This window comes from Cavia porcellus, unplaced genomic scaffold (genome assembly GCF_034190915.1).
Source record: "Cavia porcellus strain 051 isolate PalLab524CR breed Dunkin Hartley unplaced genomic scaffold, mCavPor4.1 scaffold_4, whole genome shotgun sequence".
Lineage (NCBI taxonomy): Eukaryota > Metazoa > Chordata > Mammalia > Rodentia > Caviidae > Cavia > Cavia porcellus.
This window is the reverse complement of record NW_026947487.1, coordinates 71,729,996-71,754,319: the sequence shown is the minus strand read 5'-3', so window position 1 is coordinate 71,754,319 and position 24,324 is coordinate 71,729,996. Positions and strand designations below refer to the sequence as shown.

At 39.8% G+C, this 24,324-nt stretch overlaps 1 protein-coding gene across 1 annotated transcript in view; it reads right to left on the bottom strand.

Moving 5' to 3' along the window:
* Herc5 (HECT and RLD domain containing E3 ubiquitin protein ligase 5) overlaps positions 1-24,324 on the bottom strand; it is a 57,565-nt gene that overhangs the window by 25,066 nt on the left and 8,175 nt on the right. The window contains exons 5-16 of the mRNA XM_063246671.1: positions 22,098-22,319; positions 20,823-20,914; positions 20,476-20,606; positions 13,533-13,678; positions 12,125-12,201; positions 11,274-11,377; positions 10,015-10,074; positions 8,217-8,310; positions 6,542-6,731; positions 3,228-3,376; positions 1,110-1,220; positions 722-829 (exon numbers count right to left, since the gene is read on the bottom strand). Coding sequence (XP_063102741.1) covers positions 722-829; positions 1,110-1,220; positions 3,228-3,376; positions 6,542-6,731; positions 8,217-8,310; positions 10,015-10,074; positions 11,274-11,377; positions 12,125-12,201; positions 13,533-13,678; positions 20,476-20,606; positions 20,823-20,914; positions 22,098-22,319 — 1,484 coding nt within the window. The remainder of the gene's footprint in view (positions 1-721; positions 830-1,109; positions 1,221-3,227; positions 3,377-6,541; positions 6,732-8,216; positions 8,311-10,014; positions 10,075-11,273; positions 11,378-12,124; positions 12,202-13,532; positions 13,679-20,475; positions 20,607-20,822; positions 20,915-22,097; positions 22,320-24,324) is intronic.

Below are 24,324 nucleotides of genomic sequence, written 5' to 3'. Positions count from 1 at the left end.
TGAAAAATATTTCATTTGGGATTTCAGCCTGGGATTTTTAAAAAAAAATACTTCATCAGAAAATAGTAACAAATACAAAACCAAAAAAAGTGATAGATGCAAAAGTAAGGCCAAATGTTGAATCTTGGCGATGGGGCTTATACCAGTATCTCGATTTTATATAAGTTCAACAATTTATGTAACAAAAATGTGGACCACTTGCTATAGTTTAAAGGTGTACCACCAAGGTTCATGTGATAGAACCAGTGATGCTGAGAGATGGTGGCACTTTTAAGAGGTGAGGCCTTGTAAAAGACAAACAGTCATGGGGCATTGGCCTCAGCACGGATTGGTGCTGGTATCACAGAATGAATTCTTTATGGAGTAGGTTATTACAAAGTTAGGATTTCAAGTAGCTGGGCATGGAGCATGTCTGTAATCCCAGGACTTGGGAAGCTGAGGCAGGAGAATAATCACTGCAAATGCAAGGCCACCATGGGCTACACAGAAAGACCCTGCCTCAAAAAATGAAACCAAACCACATCCTACTAAAGGAAGTCAGGCTTTCCAATGCAATTAGTCCCTTCAACAAACATGCAACGGGGTACGATTGGGGCTACTTTGCCTGGATGCCTAGTTGACACTATAGGACTTCTAGAACTGTGAGCTAAAGAAACCTCGTTGGTTCATACAGCACCTAGCCTCAAGTATTTTGTGACGTCAATGCATACAGAATACATACCCACATTTTTATAGATGAATCAACTTGTAACAACTTAATTTTGCATTGTAAATTACAGACAAATGGAAAATGAGTGAACATAAAGAGATAGGGGTGGTCACCAAACACCTAAAAAAAAAAAAAAAACAAATGTTTTGATAATTAGAAGAAAAAAATCAGTACTTTTATCTATCACCTTTAATTTCCTTTTATGCTTTTTGGAATCTGTTAACAATCCAAATTATCTAAAAGCAAATTTCCAAAAAATACAGTAAGAGGTGATTAGGTTTTTAGTGGCTCTTCAGTTTAACAAATTGAGCATTGTAATTAGGAAATTTTCAAGGGCTAATTTATCAAAGGCATACCTACACAGATATAAGTCTGCACTGTTATAAAGTATGAACACTACCTTACTGAGGGCCCAAAAGGGCAGTCTTCCTTCTTCAAGAAAATTCAACACGTCACACAGCTCATTGATGTTGAAAATATCTTCTGGCAGATGACAGATAGATTTATTTACCTTTAAAAAAAATGACCGAAAATCATATGCCTTTTAATAAATTACCTAACTTATGACATAAAGTTATATATGCATATGAAATACATTTTAAATTAGGAAGTATATCTATAAAACTTCTATTTTCTTATCAATAATTTCTCTTATTTTAATAAAGAAATATGGTCAAAGATGCAAGATGCTGTAAGATTGGTAAACAAATTTTTCTGGCTCAGGAATTGGATGCTGTTTCTAGACCTTGAGAATAAAAGTATCATACCAATCTAAGTATGCTGCACAAAGTTAACACTTTCTCCACCAAAGAATATGAAGTGGCACATACTATTTGTTAAGCAAAGGCTAAGCCAAGAAAAATTCATCTTGTAGACTGAATCACTGTAAGTGCACAAACAGAAACAGTGCATGAGAGGAGCACCATCTAGCACGAGAGGCAGACACAGGCCACGTGGGTGGATCAGGGCTGGAAGACACTGGCAGTGCCTGGAAGAACCACTTGCACTTCCAAACTTGGCCAAGCGCAAAGCCTTCAAGAGCACATGCAACAGCTGCTGATCTTGCCCTTGGATGTGGTCCCAGAGGCTGCGTGCTCCAACCTTATCCCCAAACCTTGCCTCTGAGCCTGGGCCATGCCACTGATGATCTTTTGAAAATAAACACACTGCTCCTGTCATGGACACAATTTTAAAGATATCCTTCTTGTATCAAGTCCTGTATGTACTAAGAGAATGTAATCCTAAAAGCATCCACTCTTAGATATATGTCTGGGAAAAATAAAATATTTGTGTATGTAAAAATTGGTACAAATGTAGTTGCAGCATTATTCACATTAGTGAAAAAGTGGAAATAACTGAAATATCCCTCAGCTGTTAAAAAGATAAGTATGTGACACATTCATATGTTCATCCACAAAAAGAAATGAAGCACTGTACTGATAAATGCTACAAAATGGAAGATCCTGAAAACATAATGCTGGGTAAATGAAGTTAGACAAGGCTTCATGCTAGATGTTTACATGAAATGCTGAAAACAGGCAAATCTGTGGTGCTTACCTAAGATGGGGATAGGAATGAGGATACTGGAAGCACTGAGGAAGGAGAGCTAAACTGGGGATGATGAAAATGCTCTAGAATGACCGTGATGGTTGTACGATCCTGTGGATTTTGGTCTTGGAACAAATCCATGTGAATAACAAGGGATAACTGTATATATATATATATATTTTTTTTGGTACTGGGAATCAAACTCATGACCTCATGCTTGCCAGGCAGGCACTTATGCCACTGAGCTAAATTTTCAGCCCATGACTGTATTTAACACACACACACACACACACACAGGTTCATGAATGCTTTTGTTTGCAAATGGTGATTCTCAAGCAGAAGTGTTTAGCAAAATTTTGTTTTTGTTTGCAAACTGCATTGGATGACAAATATAACTGCGGTCATCGTTCTCCCACAAACATGAATGTAGCCATCTTTTCTAAAATCATAGAACAAATTAAGTTCATGAACCAAGTTACCATTTATGTGATTCCTCACGACTGATATTTGTCTTACTAAAGAACTAACTGAACCAGGTGTGGTGTGACATGACTGTAATTCAAGCTCTGGGAGGCTGATGCAAGACCGAAGCTAGCATGGGAAATCTGGCAAGACTCTGTATCAAAAAATAAAAAGTGTTGGGAATGTAGCTCAGTGTGAAGTCACTGGTTTTAATCCCCAGTACTGAAAACAACAATACCACCACCCACCAGAGAACACCTCCAACTGACTGAGACTTCAGGAGTTCTGATTCAACAAATCTGTGCAAGCCTGCATTGGAGGCTCATAGCAGTCACTGATGTGTCTCAGGAGACTGAGGAAGGAGGATCTTAATTTTCTGGCCTGCACAGGCAATTTAGAGAGACCCTAGAGGGATAAGGAAACAGCTCCATACAAAAGCTTAGGTTTAATTCTAAGTACCACAAAAATGAATGAATGACTGTATACATACCTTTAGATTAACCCTTACCTCATGTACTTCTTTCATCATTTCTAGAAGAGTTTTAATATTACAGGAACTCTGAATTATCACATAAGGCAGTTCAGAGACGATGGCTGTCTTAAGCATCTGGACCAGTGTGTTCAGAGAAGATGCATCCAAAGATGCCCAGTATTTTTCTGAGGGAGCAAAATCAACTAGGATAAATGTGGGTCTCCTCTCAGGCCTCAGATCCCTCAGTTTCTACTGGGCTCTTTAATATAAGAAATAAATTTCCCACTTATTATTACATAACCTGTAAAAATCTTTTTTAATGGTGCCATCATACACAACACTACTAACTGATGTGGGGAAAAGGTTTTTTCCTTAGGTATCATTAAGATTAAAAGCTCAAATTCAGAATTTGAATAAATTTGTTGATGCTTCATATTTATGTTTAATTTACTGACTATGTGACTTTCAAATAACAGTTTTATAGGTTAATCAATCTGAAAATATATATAGGTACATATACACACAAAATATGAGGAAACTTTCATCTATAAAAATGAAACAATATTATCTAGATGCTTTTAGATTTTATGAACAATGGTTACATATGGAAATAGATTTTCAAAAATAATGAATTACCATATTTTAATACTGAGTTTGCAAACTGGACTTTGGTACAGCAAGAGAATAATTCTCAGAAAACAACTATCAAATGTTAAAATAAATTAATATGCTAATATAATTAAAACACTATTAACCAAATGCATGAAAGCAGTTCAATACAGCAGAGTAGAGATTCTATAAATGAGCTCATCTACACAGAGACTTTACCATACAAAAATGTTGGCATTGCATATTGATGAGAATAAAAGAAATCATTCAATAAATATAAAAGAACAAGTGGAACAGACATAGAAAAAAGTAACATTTAACCTTAGTAAATTCCATATGGGCCAAAGATTTAAATACAAAAATGAATTAATCAAAATTACAGTGGGGTGGAATGAAATTCTGTCATTTGCAGCAACATGAGTGGAACTGGAGGGCAGCAAGTTAAGTGGAGTAAGCGAGGCACAGAAAGACACACATGGCACTCACTCCCACGAGGAAGCTAAAAGATGATCTCAGAGAAGTGGTTACCAGAGCCTGGGAGGCGGGGCGGAGGCAGAGCTGGAGAGAGGATGGCTGAGTGGTGCAGAGCTGCAGCTGCATAGGAAGAATAACTTCTAATGTGTAAAGCATGACAGAAGAGCTATGGCCAACAATGATTAATTAAATATTTCACAATAGCTAGCAGAGAGGACTTTGGCGTATTTTCAATACAAAAAAATGATAAATGACTGAGATAATAAATATGTCAACTACTCTGATCTAATAACACACTATATGTATACTTACTGTGGGCCACTTAAAAATACAAAACATATTTTAAAAAATAAAATTGTAGTAGAAACATGGGAATTTGTAAAAAAATTTCAGACTGCAGTTGGCTTTTTGAAGTATGGGCCCCAAAACTAGAAAGCATAAAAGAAAATACTACAATAGCAGATACATGAAAATGTTTGCAAATAATCATTTATGAAAATAATACCACAAAGCAAAATTTAAAAAGTAAATAGTCTAAAGAAAAAAAATACTTTAAATTTCTAGTATAGATGAAAGATTGCTTCAATAGTTTAAAAGCTTATTTACCAGTAACCAATATGAATATGACAAGGGGAGCAACTAGTAATTCATGGAATATGATTTTTAATAAAAGGAACTGAGATTTAAGGACAGCAGCATATCCTCATTTATAAGAAAAATTCAAATTTCAATGAGGCTTTTTTTTTTTTTCAGAATGGTAATGATCAAAGGCAATGACATCCTTGAGAATGCAGTTTACATGGGTAGGACAGTTGTCAGAGTTGTCCTGCTGCTTTATTCTAGGGCTGCAGTTCATAGAGATGACAATGTGAACGGTGGCCACTGTGGCTGAACCTTCAATGAAGGTCACTTAGCAAAATTTCTCAAAATAAAAGTGCACAATTAGATGCTGTAATTTTGCTTCCTGGAAACTTTCTTGCATGTGTAAATTTATACACATGCAAAAAAAAGGTATGTTAGCACCATGACAGCTATAAGAGAGTACCCGCAACCACCCATAGTACATCTCCCACAGGAATCTCTTTAGAGAGTGCTATAGTTTGGATTTGGTTCGCTCCCTAAGGATGCCTGTGTTTGAAGGTTGGCCCCACTGTGGCAATGCTAAGATCATGGATTTCATGAGGTGAGGCCTGGTAGGTCACCTGGGGACCTACCTTGATATGGGACTAAGGTAGTTCTTGGGAGGAAACTGTTTAAAAAGCACAAACCTGGCCCATGCAGTGTTATCACTTCCTGATCATCTGCTCCCACAGGTGCTCCTGTCATTACCACTGCTATGGAGTGACACAGCCAAGCTGGCCTTCACTAGCACGGAGATGGGGTCAGTCCCACACTCAGGAGCTTCCAACACTGTGATATAAATAACTTTGCTTCATAAGAAGCCTGACTCAGGTATTTTGTTATAGTAATGATAAGCTGATTAAAGGAGCCAATAAAGAGATGAAGACAATTCTACAGGTTGGGCAATGGAAGAATCGCCATGATGCATGGTTAAGTAGGAAGAAGCTGCAAAGGAAGAATGTGAATGGTTTTCTGCTGTTTAGAGAATCAAGACAGCCAGCTGTGGTAGTGCATGACTATCATCCCAACACTTGGGAGGGTGAAGCTGCAGGATAGCATGTTTAAGAGACACAACAGCAAGACTGTTCCCTTAAAAAATGAAAAAAGAATATTCTAAGTATGTTTATATGCTTAGAATGTCTTCTGAAAGTTACACACAAAAAAAACTAGAACCTGTAACCACCTTCTAGGAGGAGAACTGGATGGCTCAAATTTTGCTGGACATCTCCCTTGTACATCAAACTGTTAGATCCCTGACATTAGTTTAAAATTTATAAAATGATATTTGGTAATACTGAGTATAATAAACAACAACAACAAGGCTAAATATTTGTTTTTCATCTCCCTTTGATAAAAATAACAAGTTTCAAAACAGCATGAGGGAAAAGTTCTAAAGCATGCATTTATGTTAGCTGGATACTCTTTGTTTACTAAAGATCCAGGTCTAAGAACTAAACTCAAGTTTGTATGATAAGAGTAATGGTTATAATAAGGTTAAACTGATGTAGGGAAATTTTTGCAATAATTCACCTACCTGGGACTTAAATGTATGTATTTTGAACACTTTTTGTCCAAAATTTGCTGTAACTTGCACTTGAGACAGTGACCCTATATTGAGTGTACAGATAAGGTGGGATAAAACTTACTCAGGACTCGTGAAGATTTGTCATTCAAGTTACAAACTGCCTGTGCAAAAGGAATCACCAGGTTTAACCAGTTCTTGGACTCATGCATTACAGGACATTCTGGGAGCAGAAGAAAAACCAACAGAGCTTCTTGGTGTGGAGAATGGTACAGAAGAGTTCCAAGCAGATTATCCTTCAGACATTCAGTTACCTGTGGTTGAAACAGATCATGGGGAAAAGGCACAGACTGTTTGTTTTCCAGGTGCTAAAACTCAAACTTTGGTCCTCAGGCACAGTAGCCAAATGGTCTACATGGAGCTATATCCCTAGCCCGGAAGATTCCTTTAAACTGAGGAAGTATGCCAGACTCCTCTGTAGTCCCAGTTACTCTGGGTAATGAGGATCACAAGTCTGGCCAACCTGGGCGATGCAAGGAGACCATGTCTGAAAGTGAAAAAATAAGGACAGGGGTGCAGCTCAGTCGTAGAGGGCCTGCTTGCCTAGCATGTCCCCACATTCTGCATTCAATTCCTAGTCTTCCAAAAGGTGCAACAAAAAACCAAAAACTGGAGATCTCTGAGGTACAGTGCCACATAAAGGTGGCTTTATGGTGCTTCCACTGTCTGACTAAGCAGGTCCTTCTAAAAGTAAAGCTGCCTTAGAGTCTCTCTCCATGGACTTCTGTGTCAGGGAAGAGATCAATGGCTTGGCCTTGGATAAAAAACTATATAAATGAACATGACCATAAACTTTCATAGTTTGCTCCTGTCTCCATAAATGCCCATTTTTAATGGTATTAAGTAAGGACTTTGTAGGAAATTAGATCCCAAGGGTAAAGTCTTCATGAATAAAATTACCCATAATTCCCTTATGAAGGAGCTCCAAGAGAAACCACTCATCCATTTTCTCCACAGTAAAGAAAAACAGGCAAGTGTACCCGGAATTAGGCCTTCACTGGACACCAACTGTGCTGGTACCTTCATCTTCAACTTCCCAGCCTACAGAACTGTGAGAATATCATGCACCTGAGGCATGCGCCCTGTTGCTGGCTAACTCCCCTTGGTTACAAATGATCTAGACTGTGGTATTCTGCTATAGAAGTCCCACAGCACTGACACATCCAGTTTTCTCTCTATTGTTAATTCAACTTCCTCCCTCATTTCTCATGTGACACAAAAATAGGTAGAGGAAAAGTTCTCCACCCTACATAACCCAGAGTCTTTCCTTATAAATTTATCATCTTAAAGAAAAAATGAATTGTACATAAATAACACTGACTCAAAAGCCAGGTATGGTGGTACACGCCTGTAATCCCACCACTTGGGAGGTTGAGGGAGGAGGAATGTTGGCAGTTCGAGATCAGCCAGGGCTACAAAGTGAGCTCAAAGCCAGCCTGAACTGCATAGTGAGACCCTGTCTCAAACAAACAACAAACAAACACACAAGCAAACAAACGAAAAAACTGATTTGAAGATGAGAAAGGATGAATCAGTAACAGATTCATCTTGAATACAGTACCAATCTCCTAGTCCAAGATGCCTGCAGGGTAGTGATTTCATCACAAACCAGCTCCCATTCCAGCCCTAACCATAGCACCCTATCACCAAGGTTTTGAAAACACACAACTGCAATCATATTTGCATCTGTTTACAAAAAAAGCTATTATCCTACTTCCGAATTAAGTATTGGTTATTACCACAGAAGAAATCCATTCCTGTTCTGTTAACTTCATGAAGGTCTCTCTTGCCATCTGTAAATCCACATCAGTGGAAACTGTTTCTCCAGTTCCTCTTTAAATACAAGAATTGTAAAAGGCCACAGAAAAAGAAAAAGGATATTTTGAAATCTCATGTGTCATTATTGTTTTAACTTACCACATATAAGATGTAAACAAGAGAAAAACATGCAAATTTTAGTGTACATAAGGATTTTTACAAGAGAGTGAAGTCTGAAGAAATGACCAAAGCACGATGTTTTTACACTTTTTAGACCCTCAGAACCCAAATAAATTAAAAAAATATATATAACAAATGGCTTTCTGGATGAGGGCAGTAAATTCTAGAGATGTCACCAACAGTGGTACAGTAATGTCGGAGCTAGTGAAAGGGCTACGCCCATGAGTTTATTTATTCACATTCTTTACAGTTTTAGTTAACATTTTCTGATAGCTAATTTCTCATTTTTCTATGGAAAGATACCTTTCCCTAAACATCTTGGTTGCTTACTGCCTGTAAGAAAAAAACCTGGCCTAATAGCCTTTGAAGTTAAGAAACATGACCATTTCTTCAAGTTACATGAACTAAAAGTGGTGACTAAAGGAAGAGGCTTCAGAACAGTAAATTCGTATATTCTAGTAAGAATATTATTAATGAAAAGTGTGTTTTACTTGAATGTTTTGCTCAGCTGATTTACTGCCTGAAAACAGACACATTGTCTGTGAATTACAACATGTAATTAGTGTTTAAAATTAGGAAAATACTTTAAAATAAATAAATATTAAAGAAATATTTAGAGAAAAAGTACCAAGTCATTCTTTCCTAGTAACTTAAAAAAATTCACTAGGGGAAGGGCACAGTTTAGTGGTAAAGGTCATGCTTTGCAAGCATGAGGTGAAGGGTTTGATTCCTAATACCAAAAGAATAAATATTTAAAGAAAATTCTCATGACCTATCCATAGGAAAATGGTTACATATATTAAGGCATAATCTTCCCATGGAACATTATATAGCAATTCATGTTACAGAAAATACTGAACAGTGGAAAACTGAACTAAATGAAAAATAGACAAAAACAAAAGAATAAAACAATGCATAAAGCAATGTAATCTCCTCTGTGTGTGTGTCTCTTTATTTGCTAACTACCAGGTGTTTTTTCTTCTCTCTTTTTGAAACAGGATCTCACTATGTTGCTTAAACCAGCTTTCAATTTGTGATCCTCTTGCCTCAGCTTCCCAAGTAGCTGAGATTATAGATGTGTCCCCCAGTGCTTGGCTGGCACTGTGTTTGCTGTTATTGTTTTTTAGTAGTGAAGATTGAACCTGGGGCCTGGAACAAGCTTAGCAAGTTGTCTGCCACTGAGCTATATCCACAGCCTTTTTGATTTTTTAAAATTTTGAGATAAAGCCTTTGAAAATTAGTTTGAATTTGTCATCCTGTAGCCATAAGCTCCTAAGAGGTTGGAATATAGACATAAATATTACATGTTTGCTGAACTGACATTACTATTAGTGATGGATAATGGACTCTCTTCATTTTTTTTGTGTATTTTCTGTGTTTATATGTTGTGAGCCTGATACATGCTCGGTAAGTAATTTACCACTAAGCCAAATTCTTGTCCTTCTATATTTCTGACATTTTACACAGCAAGTAGATATTCACATTTGTTGAATAAAAGGAAGTAATTTATACAGAGATAAACACATAACTTTTTGACCTGGAGCCATTCTTTGTTTTCATAATATTTTAAATAGAATTTTAATTTATTGTATGTGTTACCTTTCCACTAAGAAACTTCCAGTCAGACAAGCCGCAGATGAAAAAATTTCTCGGATTTCTCTACAAAGGAATAAATGGGTTAAACCAAATCATACAATATGCCTCTTATAGAATAAATCATGATAAATAAAACATGCTATCATTGTCCTTCCAATTTTGCCCTCAATCTTCTGTTTGTATATTGTTTTGGCATCTAAAAGTCTCTTCTGTTTGCTAAATCACAAACATCAGTGGAAAACATGCAAATAGGTATATATTGAAGCCTCATGCAAAGAGCAAAAGGCCTGATTTGGGGTCAGAACACTCCAGGACAAATAAAACACTCTTCTTCCCACTAATCTTGTGGCTGTATTGATCACTGCTCTACTATAGAGTGAAGAACATACAATTTAAAGAAAACTTACAGAAATACTTCATCATTTCTACTTTTCATATTACAGGACAACTGTTTTGTACAACTGTCTTCTAGAAAAAGAAAGCCAGAACTAAAAATTCTACCAGAAAGATTCTTGTAAGAGGGAGTACAATCTACAGAACGTGGATTCTATGGCCTAGAGCAAGAATACCCTATTCAGCTGAACACTGGGGTGCACAAAAAAGTAGATGCCAAGGTGAAAGGGATTTGGGAAATGCCAAAGAATACTGTTTCTTGCTTAGAATCATAGTATATGGAAACACAATGAAGACCATGGGAAGCCCAATAGCAAAGAAAGCTGTGCTCACTGAGCTCACAGTCGAGTTACAATGATTCATTTTAGGTGTCAACTTGACAAGGCCGTGATACTAAGATATAAACCATTATTCCAGATATTTCAATGAAGATATTTTAAAGGTATGCTTAATATTTAAATCAGTAGGCTTGAGTAAACATTATCCCTCATTACATGTATGGGGCAGAGCCTCATCCAATCAATTGAAGGCCTTAAAATAGAAAGAATATGATACCCAAGAAAAAGACATCACTCTGAACTTCAACTATAGCTTCAGCTTTTCCCCAGGTTTCTACCTTGTGGACCCACATTACAGACTTAAGATTTGCCACCCCAAAATTACATGACACAAATAATTTCTTAAGTTACACAGTCTTTTTCAACAGGTGGACAGCTATAGATAAACATCCTATTGATTCTATCAGGAAAACCCTGACTAATACACTAGACAACCAGAGAATCTCCCACCTCTGTGTTGTGCAGAATCAGTTTGGGAAATACTGCTTGAAAGAGAGGCATGATCAGATCAGACATGCAGGGTATATATACCTTTTGGTGTTCTTCCACTGTTTATTCCCCACATCATCAATCCATCTCTTTACAGTTCTTTCATTCAATGTAAGAATTTTCCTCCTCAGATTAACATAGGAATTCTGTAAACAAACGAAAAGTAAAATACAGTAATTTCAACATGAAATATGAGGACTCAAGTTTTAGGTGCATTCTAAAATTAGAGGATAGTACTGATTTTTTGGTCTGTTTTCAAATAGGGTCAATAGTACCCAAAGTGAACTTGATCTCTTGAACTTGACTTCCTCAGTCTCCTTAAATTCTTGGATTACAAGCATGTGCCACCACGTCTCGATGATTTTTAAATACGAGTAATATAGCTGGGGGTTAATTCAAAGCTAGTATCTCTGATGGTCCTACTTGGCACTTGATACAAGTACAACCAGATAAAACTGAACAGCAGATAGCTTAGAGGGAAAAATACTACAAGGGCTATGTAGAAGGGGAAAACCTCATTTCCCTTGGTGAAGTAGGCCAAGGAAGCTGAGGATTGATTACTGCTAAGTCTATACCAAGAGATTTTGGGTCTTTTTAGTACTGTATTGGTCAGCAACACCATGTTTACAAATCTGTCAACCTAGCAACTCACTAAGATACTGAATGATACTATTGGCCAGGAGTATCTCAAAGGTAGGTAAAGAAACCACACTGATAACAACACTCAACATGAAAACCTGTTTTTGCAGGTAAAAATGAATGTAATTTAGACAATAAAGGGTTTGTAATGTCTAGCTTTTCCCAAAAAGTCAAATTGATAATTTTACAGGTCAAAATCTGGATTTTAGAATCATTTAAGTATCAAGTTACATAACATGTAGAGATGTTTTTACCTCTTTATTCACCCAGAGCAAAATACTTTGATTCCCTCCAGCAATCATTATCAACTCTTTTCCTGAGTGATGGCTTTCTAAAAGGACACACACACAATATGAACACATATGGTCATCTTGTGTAAGCTTTCATACTCAATTTAAATAATTCTAGATTGTTAAAAATAGTCACTTTATCTTTGTAAGAGAGACAGAGAAATTTTCTCAGCTTTAGGAATTTGAGATACATATACTATATATCAGATGTCAAGTTGGAAAATGCTGTGGTTTCATAAAGTTATCAAGTGTATCAATTTAATATACATAAGATAAACTAAGCAAATATTTCATTAGTTGTTGCTTAGTTTAATTCAGTTTTCATACCTAAAATCTACCATCTCAAGATTTAACCAATGATTGTGAAGAATAAAACTCTAAGAATTTGAAGATAAATATGAACTGGTTAAGGAATTTATTCCACTGCTTAGTTTCTCAGAATAAATGAGAAATTCTAAGTTTTCTTTCTTTTTTTTGAAACAAGGTCTTTCTATGTAGTTCAGCCTGGCCTTGACCTCACAGTAATCCTCTTGCCTCAGCCTCACAAGTGCTGGGATTATTACTGCTTTTACACCACTGAGCTAAATCCCTGGATTTTTTTTAATCACTAAAAGCCTGAGGTTTGTAATCACTGCTTTAAACTCATTATGTAGCCCACGCTGGCCTCAAATTCATAGTGATCCTCCTGCTTTAGCCTTCAATGCTGGGGTTACAAGTGTGTGCCATTCTAACTCTTCTAAGAGTTCAGAAATAAGCAACAAAGTTGCTCCAAGGTGCTTTTAACACAGCACTGTAGAGCTTAGGTTCTGGGTTACACTGTATGGTTCCAGTGCAGTCAAACCATTCCCTGGCTGTGAGCTAGAGGCTTTAAGGAACTGGCTTTGCTCTCTCTCACCTTCCAGTGAAATGGAGGTGAGAGAATACACCCCCCAAAACACCACAAGGACAACAACACAGCTAAATCTGGGGCACAGGTAAGTCTGTATGTGTGTGAGCTGCTTAGCATTCTAAGGGTTTTAAAGGATCATGGATCGATGAAACCAGCAGGAAAACCAATCAGCCTGCACTTAAGTTTCTGACAAACTGAAATCAAGATACCCTGTGTCTCTAAATGCCTTTAGTCTGTTTTACTTTGTCAATGCTCCAATTTACGTTAATCCTATTTTGAAAGAGTAACAAGAAAATCATGGTTATTTTGACTTAAGAAGGTAAATTAAATGCTTTAAATTATTTAAACACATGAAGCCAACATTGAGAGAAACCCCCTTCATATGTGCACATTGCTTTCCTTGTCAAATCATATTCTTGGAAAAGTTACTTTCTCTAACAAGGTGTAGTATTGTACTAGATCTCATTGTCCAAGAGAATTTACCAAACTGGAGCTCTTCATTTGATGGTGATTTCATGGGCAGTGGTATCAGCTGAGTACATTTTCTACCATTTCCTAATTGTCCTTCTTCTCCAAGTCCAAAGGAAAAGGCCTTGCCCAAATCAGAGACATAAGCAAGTGTGTGCCACCTGTTAAATAGAAGCATACACTATTGTCAGTGCTCAGTTATTCCCAATAATCAGAATATTTAGCAATACTGCAAACTGCCAAAATAAGGTTACTCAAAAATAGTGAAACTAACTCTTCAAGGATAAAATCCATATGGAGACCAAGAAATCAATGTGTCAAATCTACTCAGAACCATGACAACAGACACTAGTGAATAGTGTTCCCTGTTTTGTGGACATCTCTCCTCGTCTGGGTCTTAGTTACTTTTCTTGTTGCTAAGACAAAATACCCAAAGTTAAAGGGGAAAAAGGTTCCTTAGCTCATAGTTTATAGAGGTTCCTAGCAATAATCAGGTAGCTACAAGCCAGGGTGGCACATAGCAGAGGGGCAACAGTTTATGGTGGTAGAAGACAGCAAAAGCAACAAGAGAGAAAGGAAAGTCTCTTTTTGTCTCTTATACTGTATTTACTCAATTGGAATTAGGGTGGTGCCAATTCATTCAGTAGACTGATCCGGAAATCACCCAGCCTTAATCCCAGCATTATGCTATGAATCAATCACACAGTCTAGATTCATCCACTTCTGAAAAACAAATCTATGACCCCATATGATTTTGCGGGGAACATCTAGTCACAAACCATAACAACTTGTTACTCCTTTTTCAAGTGACAGCTTGACAGGCACTGTGCCCTGGAAGCCTCCCCAAAAGACTGAATTAGCTGATCTTCTCTGAGCTCTCACTCTATTGCCCAAGGACCTTCTCACAGGAATTTTCTTACTGACTTACGCATTGGTTCCTCACTGGTGTTGCTCAAAGAGCAGTCTGGTCACCTTGTGCCTAATTTATAGGGAGTAATTTAGAAAGTCTTACTGTGTATCTCAGTGATACAGGGGTGTCTTCGATGAAGCCAGGGGACTACACCTGGCAGGTGGCTCATAATGTCTTCTGGACTTTGATGAGAGGGAGGGGCTAGAGACTGAGTTCAATGTGGTAAAGATTCAGTCAATCTCTAAGCAACAAACCCTGGATAAAAACTCTGGACAAGGTGATCAGACTAGAAGAAGTAACACCTTTCAAAAGCTACAAAGGGGAGTCAACAACCAGAAACTCAGCATTGGGGCTCTTCCTAAACTCCTCCATCTATGTTCCTTTGATTGTTACTAATGGTGTACTTTGCTTGTAATAAATCTGACTGAGTTACCAGCTTCCAGGAAGTTCTTTGAGTCTTCCAGTGAATTCTCCCTGACAGCATTTAAGCTAACTCTACCTGGCTTCTTCTCTTGAAATGTGTAACATTTGAAGGAATTGCTGGGAAAAATCTAACATGGTTTTAACACTTTCTTGATGAAGATGTACTGAATGAGGTATACATTAAGAAGACGTCTCTTTAGTTAAGAGAATCTTACTCCCTAACCTGGTCTACATTAGTATTATCCATTTAAGGAAATATGTTAACTGAAAGTTATGTTCAGTTTATTTTTAATATGAAGGATTTCAGGAGCTCACAGATGAAGCCATATTCAGAGTTTGAATTTAAATTGAGTAAGGAAAAACTGCTCAAAAGAACAAGTGTGTCTAGGATAAACTACTGCACCTCTTAACCCTACCAACTTCCATAATCCAAGTGTGAGGAAGTGAGCTGAAAATGTGACATACTGGTGCACACATGTAATCCCAGCTGTCTGGAAAGCTGAGGCAGGAGGATTGCAAAGTCGAAGCAATCTGTCTCAAAACAAACAAAACACCTCCAAAAACAAAAAGGGCTGAGGATGTATCTCAGAGCAAAAGCCCTGGGTTCACTCCCAGTACCGCTAGAAAAAAACAAAAGTAAAAACTGGACTGCTAAATGTGATGAACAAAGAGAAACCACATAATGGAATTTTTTGCTTTTATATATAAAAATCGAGCTGTGAAAATAAAAATTCCCAAGAATATTTATTTTCATACCTTTAACACTTACACTTTAATGTGAACAGAGCAGTGTGAAAGTTAACTGTTGCATCACTTACTTTAGACCTCATTACTAAAGATCATTATCTTAAGATTTAGAATCCTATCCTCCATCTCCACCAGTCTCCCAGTCATACCCTTAGTATTCAGGCCTATGCAGAGTGAAAGCCTCAAATTCCAGGGCTGAAATCTTCATCTTAGTGTTAGGAATAATGAGAGTCAACTGAAAGGGCAAACAATAAAACTAATCTTACCAAATAGTCATTATTACCATGTTCTAGGCCCCAACCCTACTGCTACTGTGGTCAGTGGCCAAAACAAAACAATAAGAAAATAGAAATGAGGAAGATGAAGTCAAAGGATCAGGGAACTAGTGTTACATGAATTCACTGTAAGATATACATATGGATTGTATCTATGTATGTAGGTACTTTTTTAATTTATCCAGCCAGGTCTTATTATGTAGTTCAGGCTGCCCTGAACTCATAGTATTCTTCTGCCTCAGCCTCCTGCCTAGCATTACAGAAGTGAGGCCACCATGCCCAGTTTACACTGTTTTTAATGGTCTATTTTAAAATGTAAACCATTGTTTGCTTCTAATTTTTTAACCTGACAGAGTACGTAATTTATATTCTGTGAAACAAACATCCTTAGAAAATTAAAAATATTGGGGCTGGGGATTTAGCTCAGCGGCATAAGCGCCTGCCTTGCAAGCAGGCAGTCGTGAGTTCGATCCCTGGTACCAATAAAAAGGAAAAAAGACAAAAAAAAAAAAAAAAAAAAAAAAAGAAAATTAAAAATATTTAGATAACTAAAATATTAACTGGTTCTAAAGAGTTATAAAATGGTGATTAGTGAATAATCCTTATAATCCATACTAATTTTTTTCCAAATAAATACATAATGACTTATTTACCTAAAGGATAAAAGTGTACCTGATGGTGGGCTATAACGGTGGGCCCCTGTTGGGAGCCGCAGCCCCGAGCCCGGTCGCCTCACTTGGCGGACGTGAGGCCTGTAGTAAAGAGTAAAGCCTGAGGTAGATTACCCCTCCCATCGAGCACGTTAGTTTCCTGCTTACCGCGTAAGCAACCCGCTCAACAATATAGTCTGCCTGGCAACTGATGATGTTAGCCAATCAGCTTGCCTTGCTTACTTTAACATGATTGGACACTGTATCCGTATATATACTGGTGCCACCCCTGGGGGGGAAGAAGAAGCCCGGAAGTAGAAGCCCAGAAGGAGCCGCGGGGAGCGGACCAAAGGAGGCTTCGGCTGGGAGTGATCCCAGGGCAGGCTGTACAGAAAAGGAAAATAAAAAAAAAGGTTGTCCACCGCCAGACTTTGTCGTGTGTCCTTCCTGCCGGCCGGGAGCGGACATCGACATTTGGAGGCCCGCACGGGGACTGATCACCCCCGAGACGTGACAGCGGACAACGCTCCAGTACAGAGCTGCAAGACAGGTGAGTTGGGGATAAGCCTGGGCTCTGGGTGGCGCGCACCTACAGGGCTTTTAGACTCCCCTCAGGCTCACGCGTAAGTGGCGGATTCCTTGGGCCTCACGCGGTGAGTAACATATTAAAAAATGGGAAACATGCTAGGTAGTAACATTAAGAGCGAGGGTGGTTGTGGAGAAAGCTCTCAAGAGCTTACAAAAGTACGCAGGGTATTTGAGCAGGCCCAGTTGGGGAGCTCCCGAGAGGGGCCCGTCAAGGGGAACAAAGATGCTAAGGAGAAGGACGGGGCTCTAGCCTCGGAGTCGTCTGACTCCGAGGACGAGGGAAAGTTGAATGGCAAGGAGGCCAAAGAGACCAGCTGTCAGGAGCCTAAGTCGCTCGATAAGGAGTCGCAGGGTTCTTTCCCAGTAATTCAGGGTACCACAGAGCCATTTGTTGACTTTGTGGCCCGAATGCAAGATGCTGCCGATAAGATATTTTCTGATCCGGGAGTGGCTCGACCGCTGGTAAGGCAGCTGATTTTTGAGCAATGTACAAAGGAGTGCAAGGCAGCGATAGCTCCTCATAAGAACAAGGACCTCAACGCCTGGATTAGGATATGTAGAGAGATAGGGGGGCCGCTCTCCAACTCGGGAGTGGCTGCTCTCCTGGCTGCGGCTGTACAGCAGAGGGGACCTCGCGGGTTAGAAGGGGAATGTAAGGCTAAAGGGTGTTTTGCCTGCGGGGAGCCAGGACACATTAAACGTCATTGCCCAAACAATGCAGATGCTAGGCCTCGCCCTAGGAATGAAGAACCATATGTTTGTGGGCGATGCAAGAGGGGATCACACAAAGCTGAGGAGTGTAGGTCGGTCTTTGATGCTCAGGGCAACCGTATTTGTGGACGAGATGCTAGAGGGCCAAAAAACGGCCAGAGGGGGCCCCCTTCACAGGCGGGCCCCCGCCCCAGAGACAGGACAGCTCAGGATGGCAGCCTTCAACAAGGGCCACCCCTGGGTCAGCAGGTGTGGACCTCAGTGTCGCCTCCAGACTTATATTAGTGTTCCTGCCTATCCAGACATTGCTTCAGAACAGACACCATAAGGTCTTCACCACCCACATAAGAGCACATACATCCCTGCCGGGGCCCATGGCACAGGGGAATGCGGCTGCTGATACTGCCACTCGCCCGTTATGGATTTTTACCTTACTAACACCAATCGAGCGAGCCCGTGCCTTCCATGATAAGTTTCATGTCAATGCCAGGACACTAGCAAACCATTTCCATGTTTCCAGAGCAGATGCACGAGATATCGTGCGACTATGTGACTCCTGTGCCACATACAAACCTGCCATACCGATGGGAGTAAACCCTCGAGGTTTGATCCCTGGTGATGTTTGGCAGATGGACATCACACATATACAGGAGTTTGGGACTCTTAAATATGTTCATGTTTCCACAGACACCTGTTCTCACGTCATATTCGCAACAGCAGAAACAGGTGAAAAAGTGTCTAATGTGATCAATCATTGCCTGGCGGCTTGGGCCGCATGGGGCAAACCAAAAATATTAAAAACTGATAATGGACCAGCCTATATAGGCAAAGCCTTCAATGAGTTCTGCAAAATGATGGAGGTTCAATTAAAACATGGTATCCCATACAATCCCCAAGGTCAAGGAATCATTGAGAGGGCTCATAGAAGCCTCAAAGAAATTTTACAAAAACAAAAAGGGGGAGTAGGCCAAGGCCTGGCCCCAAAGGCACGATTATCCATGGCACTATTCACACACAATTTTTTAAATTTAAATAATGATAATTGCTCCCCAGCCGTGGAGCACTGCAACCCTTCCCCCAACCATAAAGGGTGGGTGAAGTGGAAAGATGCCCTGACAGGACAATGGATGGGCCCGGATCCAGTGGTCAGCTGGAACCGAGGCGCGGTTTGTGTTTTCCCACAGGAATCGGGACGAGAACCACTGTGGGTACCGGAGAGACTGACACGGGCGACAAAGCCCTCGACTGAAGATCAGACCTGCCCTACCGGAGATCCATCACAGACCAACCAACAAGATGAATAGAAATAGCGGTAGCCCGAAATGGACAAGAAGATCCTCAGGCATATGCATGGCTCGCTCGCCTAGCCTACGACCGAGTCTAGGGGTGGTGAGCTTCCCACACTCCTCCTCTAAAAAATTATGACATAGCTGGGTAGGAGAGTCAATGACGGGTAAGAGCGTACTCCCCCGGTGCGACTCAACCCAAGCCAGGCCCTACCCCATCCTGCACGTAAGCCGCTGGACTGTTAGATGCTGCCCAGGTCTAAATTTCTCTCCGAGGGGATTTCTTTACGGAGAGGAAATGAGTGCAAGCTTGTGTGCATCCAGGTTCCGTCCAGTTTGTGCCTGGCCCTAGAAAAAGGACGAGGGCCTCAGGGCCTTGGCAAACCATGGGACGGCCGACCAGGGTCTAAGCCAAGGACCTACGGTGGGCCTACGCATAGGGCATAAGCCTCTGCACCCAGTCCAGGAAGGGCTACGATGCGCACATTCATAAAAAATAAAAAAGGGGGAGATGTTGGGAGCCGCAGCCCCGAGCCCGGTCGCCTCACTTGGCGGACGTGAGGCCTGTAGTAAAGAGTAAAGCCTGAGGTAGATTACCCCTCCCATCGAGCATGTTATTTTCCTGCTTACCGCGTAAGCAACCCGCTCAACAATATAGTCTGCCTGGCAACTGATGATGTTAGCCAATCAGCTTGCCTTGCTTACTTTAACATGATTGGACACTGTATCCGTATATATACTGGTGCCACCCCTGGGGGGGAAGAAGAAGCCCGGAAGTAGAAGCCCAGAAGGAGCCGAGGGGAGCGGACCAAAGGAGGCTTCGGCTGGGAGCGATCCCAGGGCAGGCTGTACAGAAAAGGAAAATAAAAAAAAAGGTTGTCCACCGCCAGACTTTGTCGTGTGTCCTTCCTGCCGGCCGGGAGCGGACATCGACAGGCCCCATGTAGTTCCAGGTCAGCCTGGGCTACATAGGGAGTTCAAGGCCAGCTTGGAACAAAAAGTGAGGTCTGGCTAAACAAAACAAAGAAGGTGTGCCTGAATAGTTACAAAAGTATTTCACTAAGGAGGCAATAGAAAGGGTACTCTTACTTGTTTATTTACAAAAATTAGGCTTGGGAGACAGCCCTGTGGAAAAGCATGTGATTACCTTGTCAAGAGTCCTAGGGCTCAGTACCCCATAAGCCAAAGGAATAAAAATTAAAATCAATGCAAATGAATATGCATATTAAAGTTATGATGAATTATGTAAATTAAATATCTTCACTGGAAAATGTCAGGGATTTATATCACAAAGATGATAAAAATTTCACTGAAATAGCTGTTTAGTACATCGATTTTATTAATATTCACTGACACTTTACAACTTACCTTCCACATGCTATCTGGGTCACTCTATTTCCCAGGAGTTCAGTCACCAAACAGGGTCTTAGTTCATTCTTTGTTGAATTGTGACCAAGCTGCCCATATTTTCCAGCACCAAAGGTGAACATCAGCCCATCCTAAGGGAAATGAACTTCGTGTCAAATGCTACAAAAGCACCACACACAAGTCATGTTCATCCTTATGCCTCTGCATCCGTGACTAGGTAGCAAGGAAGGAAAGCTCCCAGATCACAGGCCAGCCTCACAGGCAGAGGGAGTGATTTCCACCTAGGGAAACACCAACTGCCCACACACTGTTCCTGCACAAGCACAAAGCAGATGGAGCACACTCACCTGTGTGAGGAGGGCAGTGTGAGCGCCCCCACAAGCCAAAAACTCAACTTTCTGATTGTCTGGTATGTCGACAAGGGAAGGAGAATCAGTATCTGTGAGGGGAAAGAACAGCTAAAGCGGCCAAAAAGAAAGGCTGAGTTTCACACTGCAGTCACCCAGACTGCTTCCCTTCAACCTGCAATAGTCAGTTTCCACCCCATTCTGACAACAAAGCTCTAGGGCTAAAGCTGAGGCTCCAGCTGCAAAAGGGTCAAGCCATTTCCCAGACCCCACTCCTTTCTTTTTCCCCTGATTTAATTAACTTTAATTGCTACACATCTGATATTTTCAAATCTTGCCTATAACAGATTTTTTGGTTTGCAGCCCTGGGGATGGAATCCAGGACTCACGTATGCTGAGCTCTACCACCGAGCTACATTCTCAGTGCTAGTATTACTTTTGATGACCATATTCTTTTTTTTCCCTCTTGAATGTTCTAATGCAGTATCCTTACCTCACATTACCTTTTACTTCCTTCAGGATTATTTTCCTTACACTCAGAGATCAGCAAAAGTAATTTAACTGCCCCTTTAGTCTTTTCCTTCTTTGAACATTTTTGTTAGTATTGACTTACGGGTTATCCATTATAATTAGATTGTACTATCAGGTACAGGATGTTTGACCAGTGATTTACAAGACTGTATACACTAACACAATGAGGCAGCAGTGTTTCTTACAAAAAAGAACCCTAGTTAGTTGCTTCGACCATGAAAACTTTTGACTTATCCTCAATACAAGGAATTTGAGGTTTTGACGTGTGCAGAAACAAAATATATGCCTTATAGAATGAGATCAGGGTATGATGAGTTCCTAAGCAAGATTTTTCATATGCTTTTGTAACAACATATGAATCAATTTTAACAACAAAGACAACTTTGAGGTAATTTCTTCTAGACTTATCACTTTCAAGAAAAAGGAAATCAGGCCTAGAGAAGTCAATGACAAGAAGGCCCTGAAGCAACTAAACCACAAAGTGGGAGTCAGGATCCAGGTATTCTGGTCCCTAATCCCTTTCCCATCTCACACACACAGAAAACCTGTCTCAATTATGGTAACAACTTCCACACTGTGTATGTCTCTAGGACCAACTATGTTCTGAAGACAAAGAAAGAAATCAGGAAGAACAGTGCAAAAGGGAGGATCTGAACCACTTACAGACAGCAGTGTCTATGCTCCATCTGCCTCCAATCTAACCTATACACTTATAGATAATATGGATTTGAAAATATTTCATACTCTTGGTGTGGCCCAGGCCGAGTTGTCCACAATCATTTTTCCCCCACGAGTACATGTTTCCGGACATGGATAAGGCCATGCTGTGGGCTTCTCCGGCAGAAATCTGGACCAAGGGGACTCCTGTTAGGCTCTGCACGGCCTGTGGTGTGAGGGCTGAGGGAGATATCATTCCAATTCCGAGCTGTCCATATAAATTCTGTCCCCAGGCAAAGAGCTCACCACCTTGATGCAAGCAGAGAAAGTGCTGTCTTACTAACTTTCTTTTTTTTTTTTTTTTTTTGGTCTTTTTCATTTTTATCGGTACCAGGGATCGAACTCACGACTGCCTGCTTACAAAGCAGGCCCTCATGCCGCTGAGCTAAATCCCCAGCCCCCTGTCTTACTAACTTTCAAGCACAGCAGACATTACTACTGGGTATTATATAGACCGCACAGTATAAATTTCTAATTCCTTATCCCCATTTTCGGGATACAATGAAACTACCTGAATATACGTTAATCAGAATAAAGAAACAGAAAGGTTGAATGAAAGCTAAGGTGAATGTTTAAATTTAAAAAAACTATAGGAAAACATCCATTGCCAAGAATGATGGGCTAAATATGCTCACAGGATGTGGAAACATTTTGAAGGAGATTAATGGTAATATGGCTTTTACTGTTGTAAATTTTCTAATTTAAACTTCCACTGTATTTGTTGATCATACTGTTGTTGATTAATCATTTAAGGTAATTTCTGTCAAATAAAAACAATATAGTGTTTCTTCATTCACCTTATTCATGAATTCCTGCAGTGTGTGATTTCTGGTTCTTTTTCAAATTCAAAATGACCATGAAAAGTAAATGTTTTGAATCGATTCAGGATACTGTGGCCCCCAGGACAGTGCAACTGAAGACATTTAATGAGAGGACTTCCAGAAAGTGGGAAGAACAACGGGCTAAGGGAGGGAGAATATTTTGACAGGGAGTAAAGATAATGTATCCTCCTAAGTAGCAAATTTTTAAAAATCAAAACACTTGTCATATTTGTTGACCATACCTTGCACTTATTTAAAGAAAAATCTACATAGTAGGCCCATAAAAATCAAATATAGTCTACCTCTATGAAAATAAAATCTAGAACTAGTTTTTTTTTCCTTTCTGATGTCTAAAGATCCTAAATAAGCTAATTAAAAGTCCACTTGAAGCCAGGAAAGGTGGTGATTAACTGTAATCCCAGCTACTCAGAATGCTGAGGAGGGAGGATCCCTCTGTTCATGAGTTCAAAATCAGACTAGGTGAAATAGTGAAACCCTGTCTCAGTACCTTAAACAGTGAATTTCTTCTATCAGTTGAATATATGCAGCATATTTTTCAACAATGTTTTAAAATATTATCTAATGGAGTCACTGATACCCAAGGGACTCTAAAAATATACATCAGAGAGTCAACGGTTTGCTGAGTAACTCTTTGTAATATGCTATACAGGGTATGTTTTTATTAGGGAGCCTGTCCTTCAAACACAATTATCAAGACTCTTATCAGCTATGAGGAAGAAGATATGAAGACAACTAATTCCCTTGCTACATCTTCATCTCTCATTCTGATTATAATTTATAATTTTTAAAAGAATTGCATTATGTTACACAGAGTGGTCTATAACTTGTAACTCTCCAGCCTCAACCTCCCCAGTTAGGTTACAGCCTCTCTGCCGAGCAGATTTAGCAAACCATAGATAGCCCCTTTCCTCACCAGGCACACACATACACCACCAGACCCTGGAATTCATGAAGACAGGGTAGGTCTGTCTCATATTCCTAATCTGCCCTGGAAGATACTCAACATGAACAATCTCTTCCAGAATGGACGAGGCCAATGACCATGATTTTCAGCTCAGTGTGAAGCCTTTACAGAGCCTTTGGGGAAGGTCAAATGCTTATTTATTTCCCTCTCATCCTGGTTTCCATTTAGTTTACTGACATATTTCCATTTTTTAAAAACAAATATTACCTTAGGCCTGAATTTCCGTCAGTCACTTTGCTGTATTAATGATCTCGTTCACAGTCAAGTTTCTTTAGGATGCAGTCTATATTACCTACTTCTATTTCATGTCTGATAGGGCTGGGAGATACTGAAGGGCATGGGGAGAATTGCAGAATTCTAAAGGTGGTGTCAAAATACACTCAAGGCTTGTAGAGCAGAACTAGGGGATTTGAGCTCCTCCCAAGGAGGTAGAAGAGTGCAGAAAAAG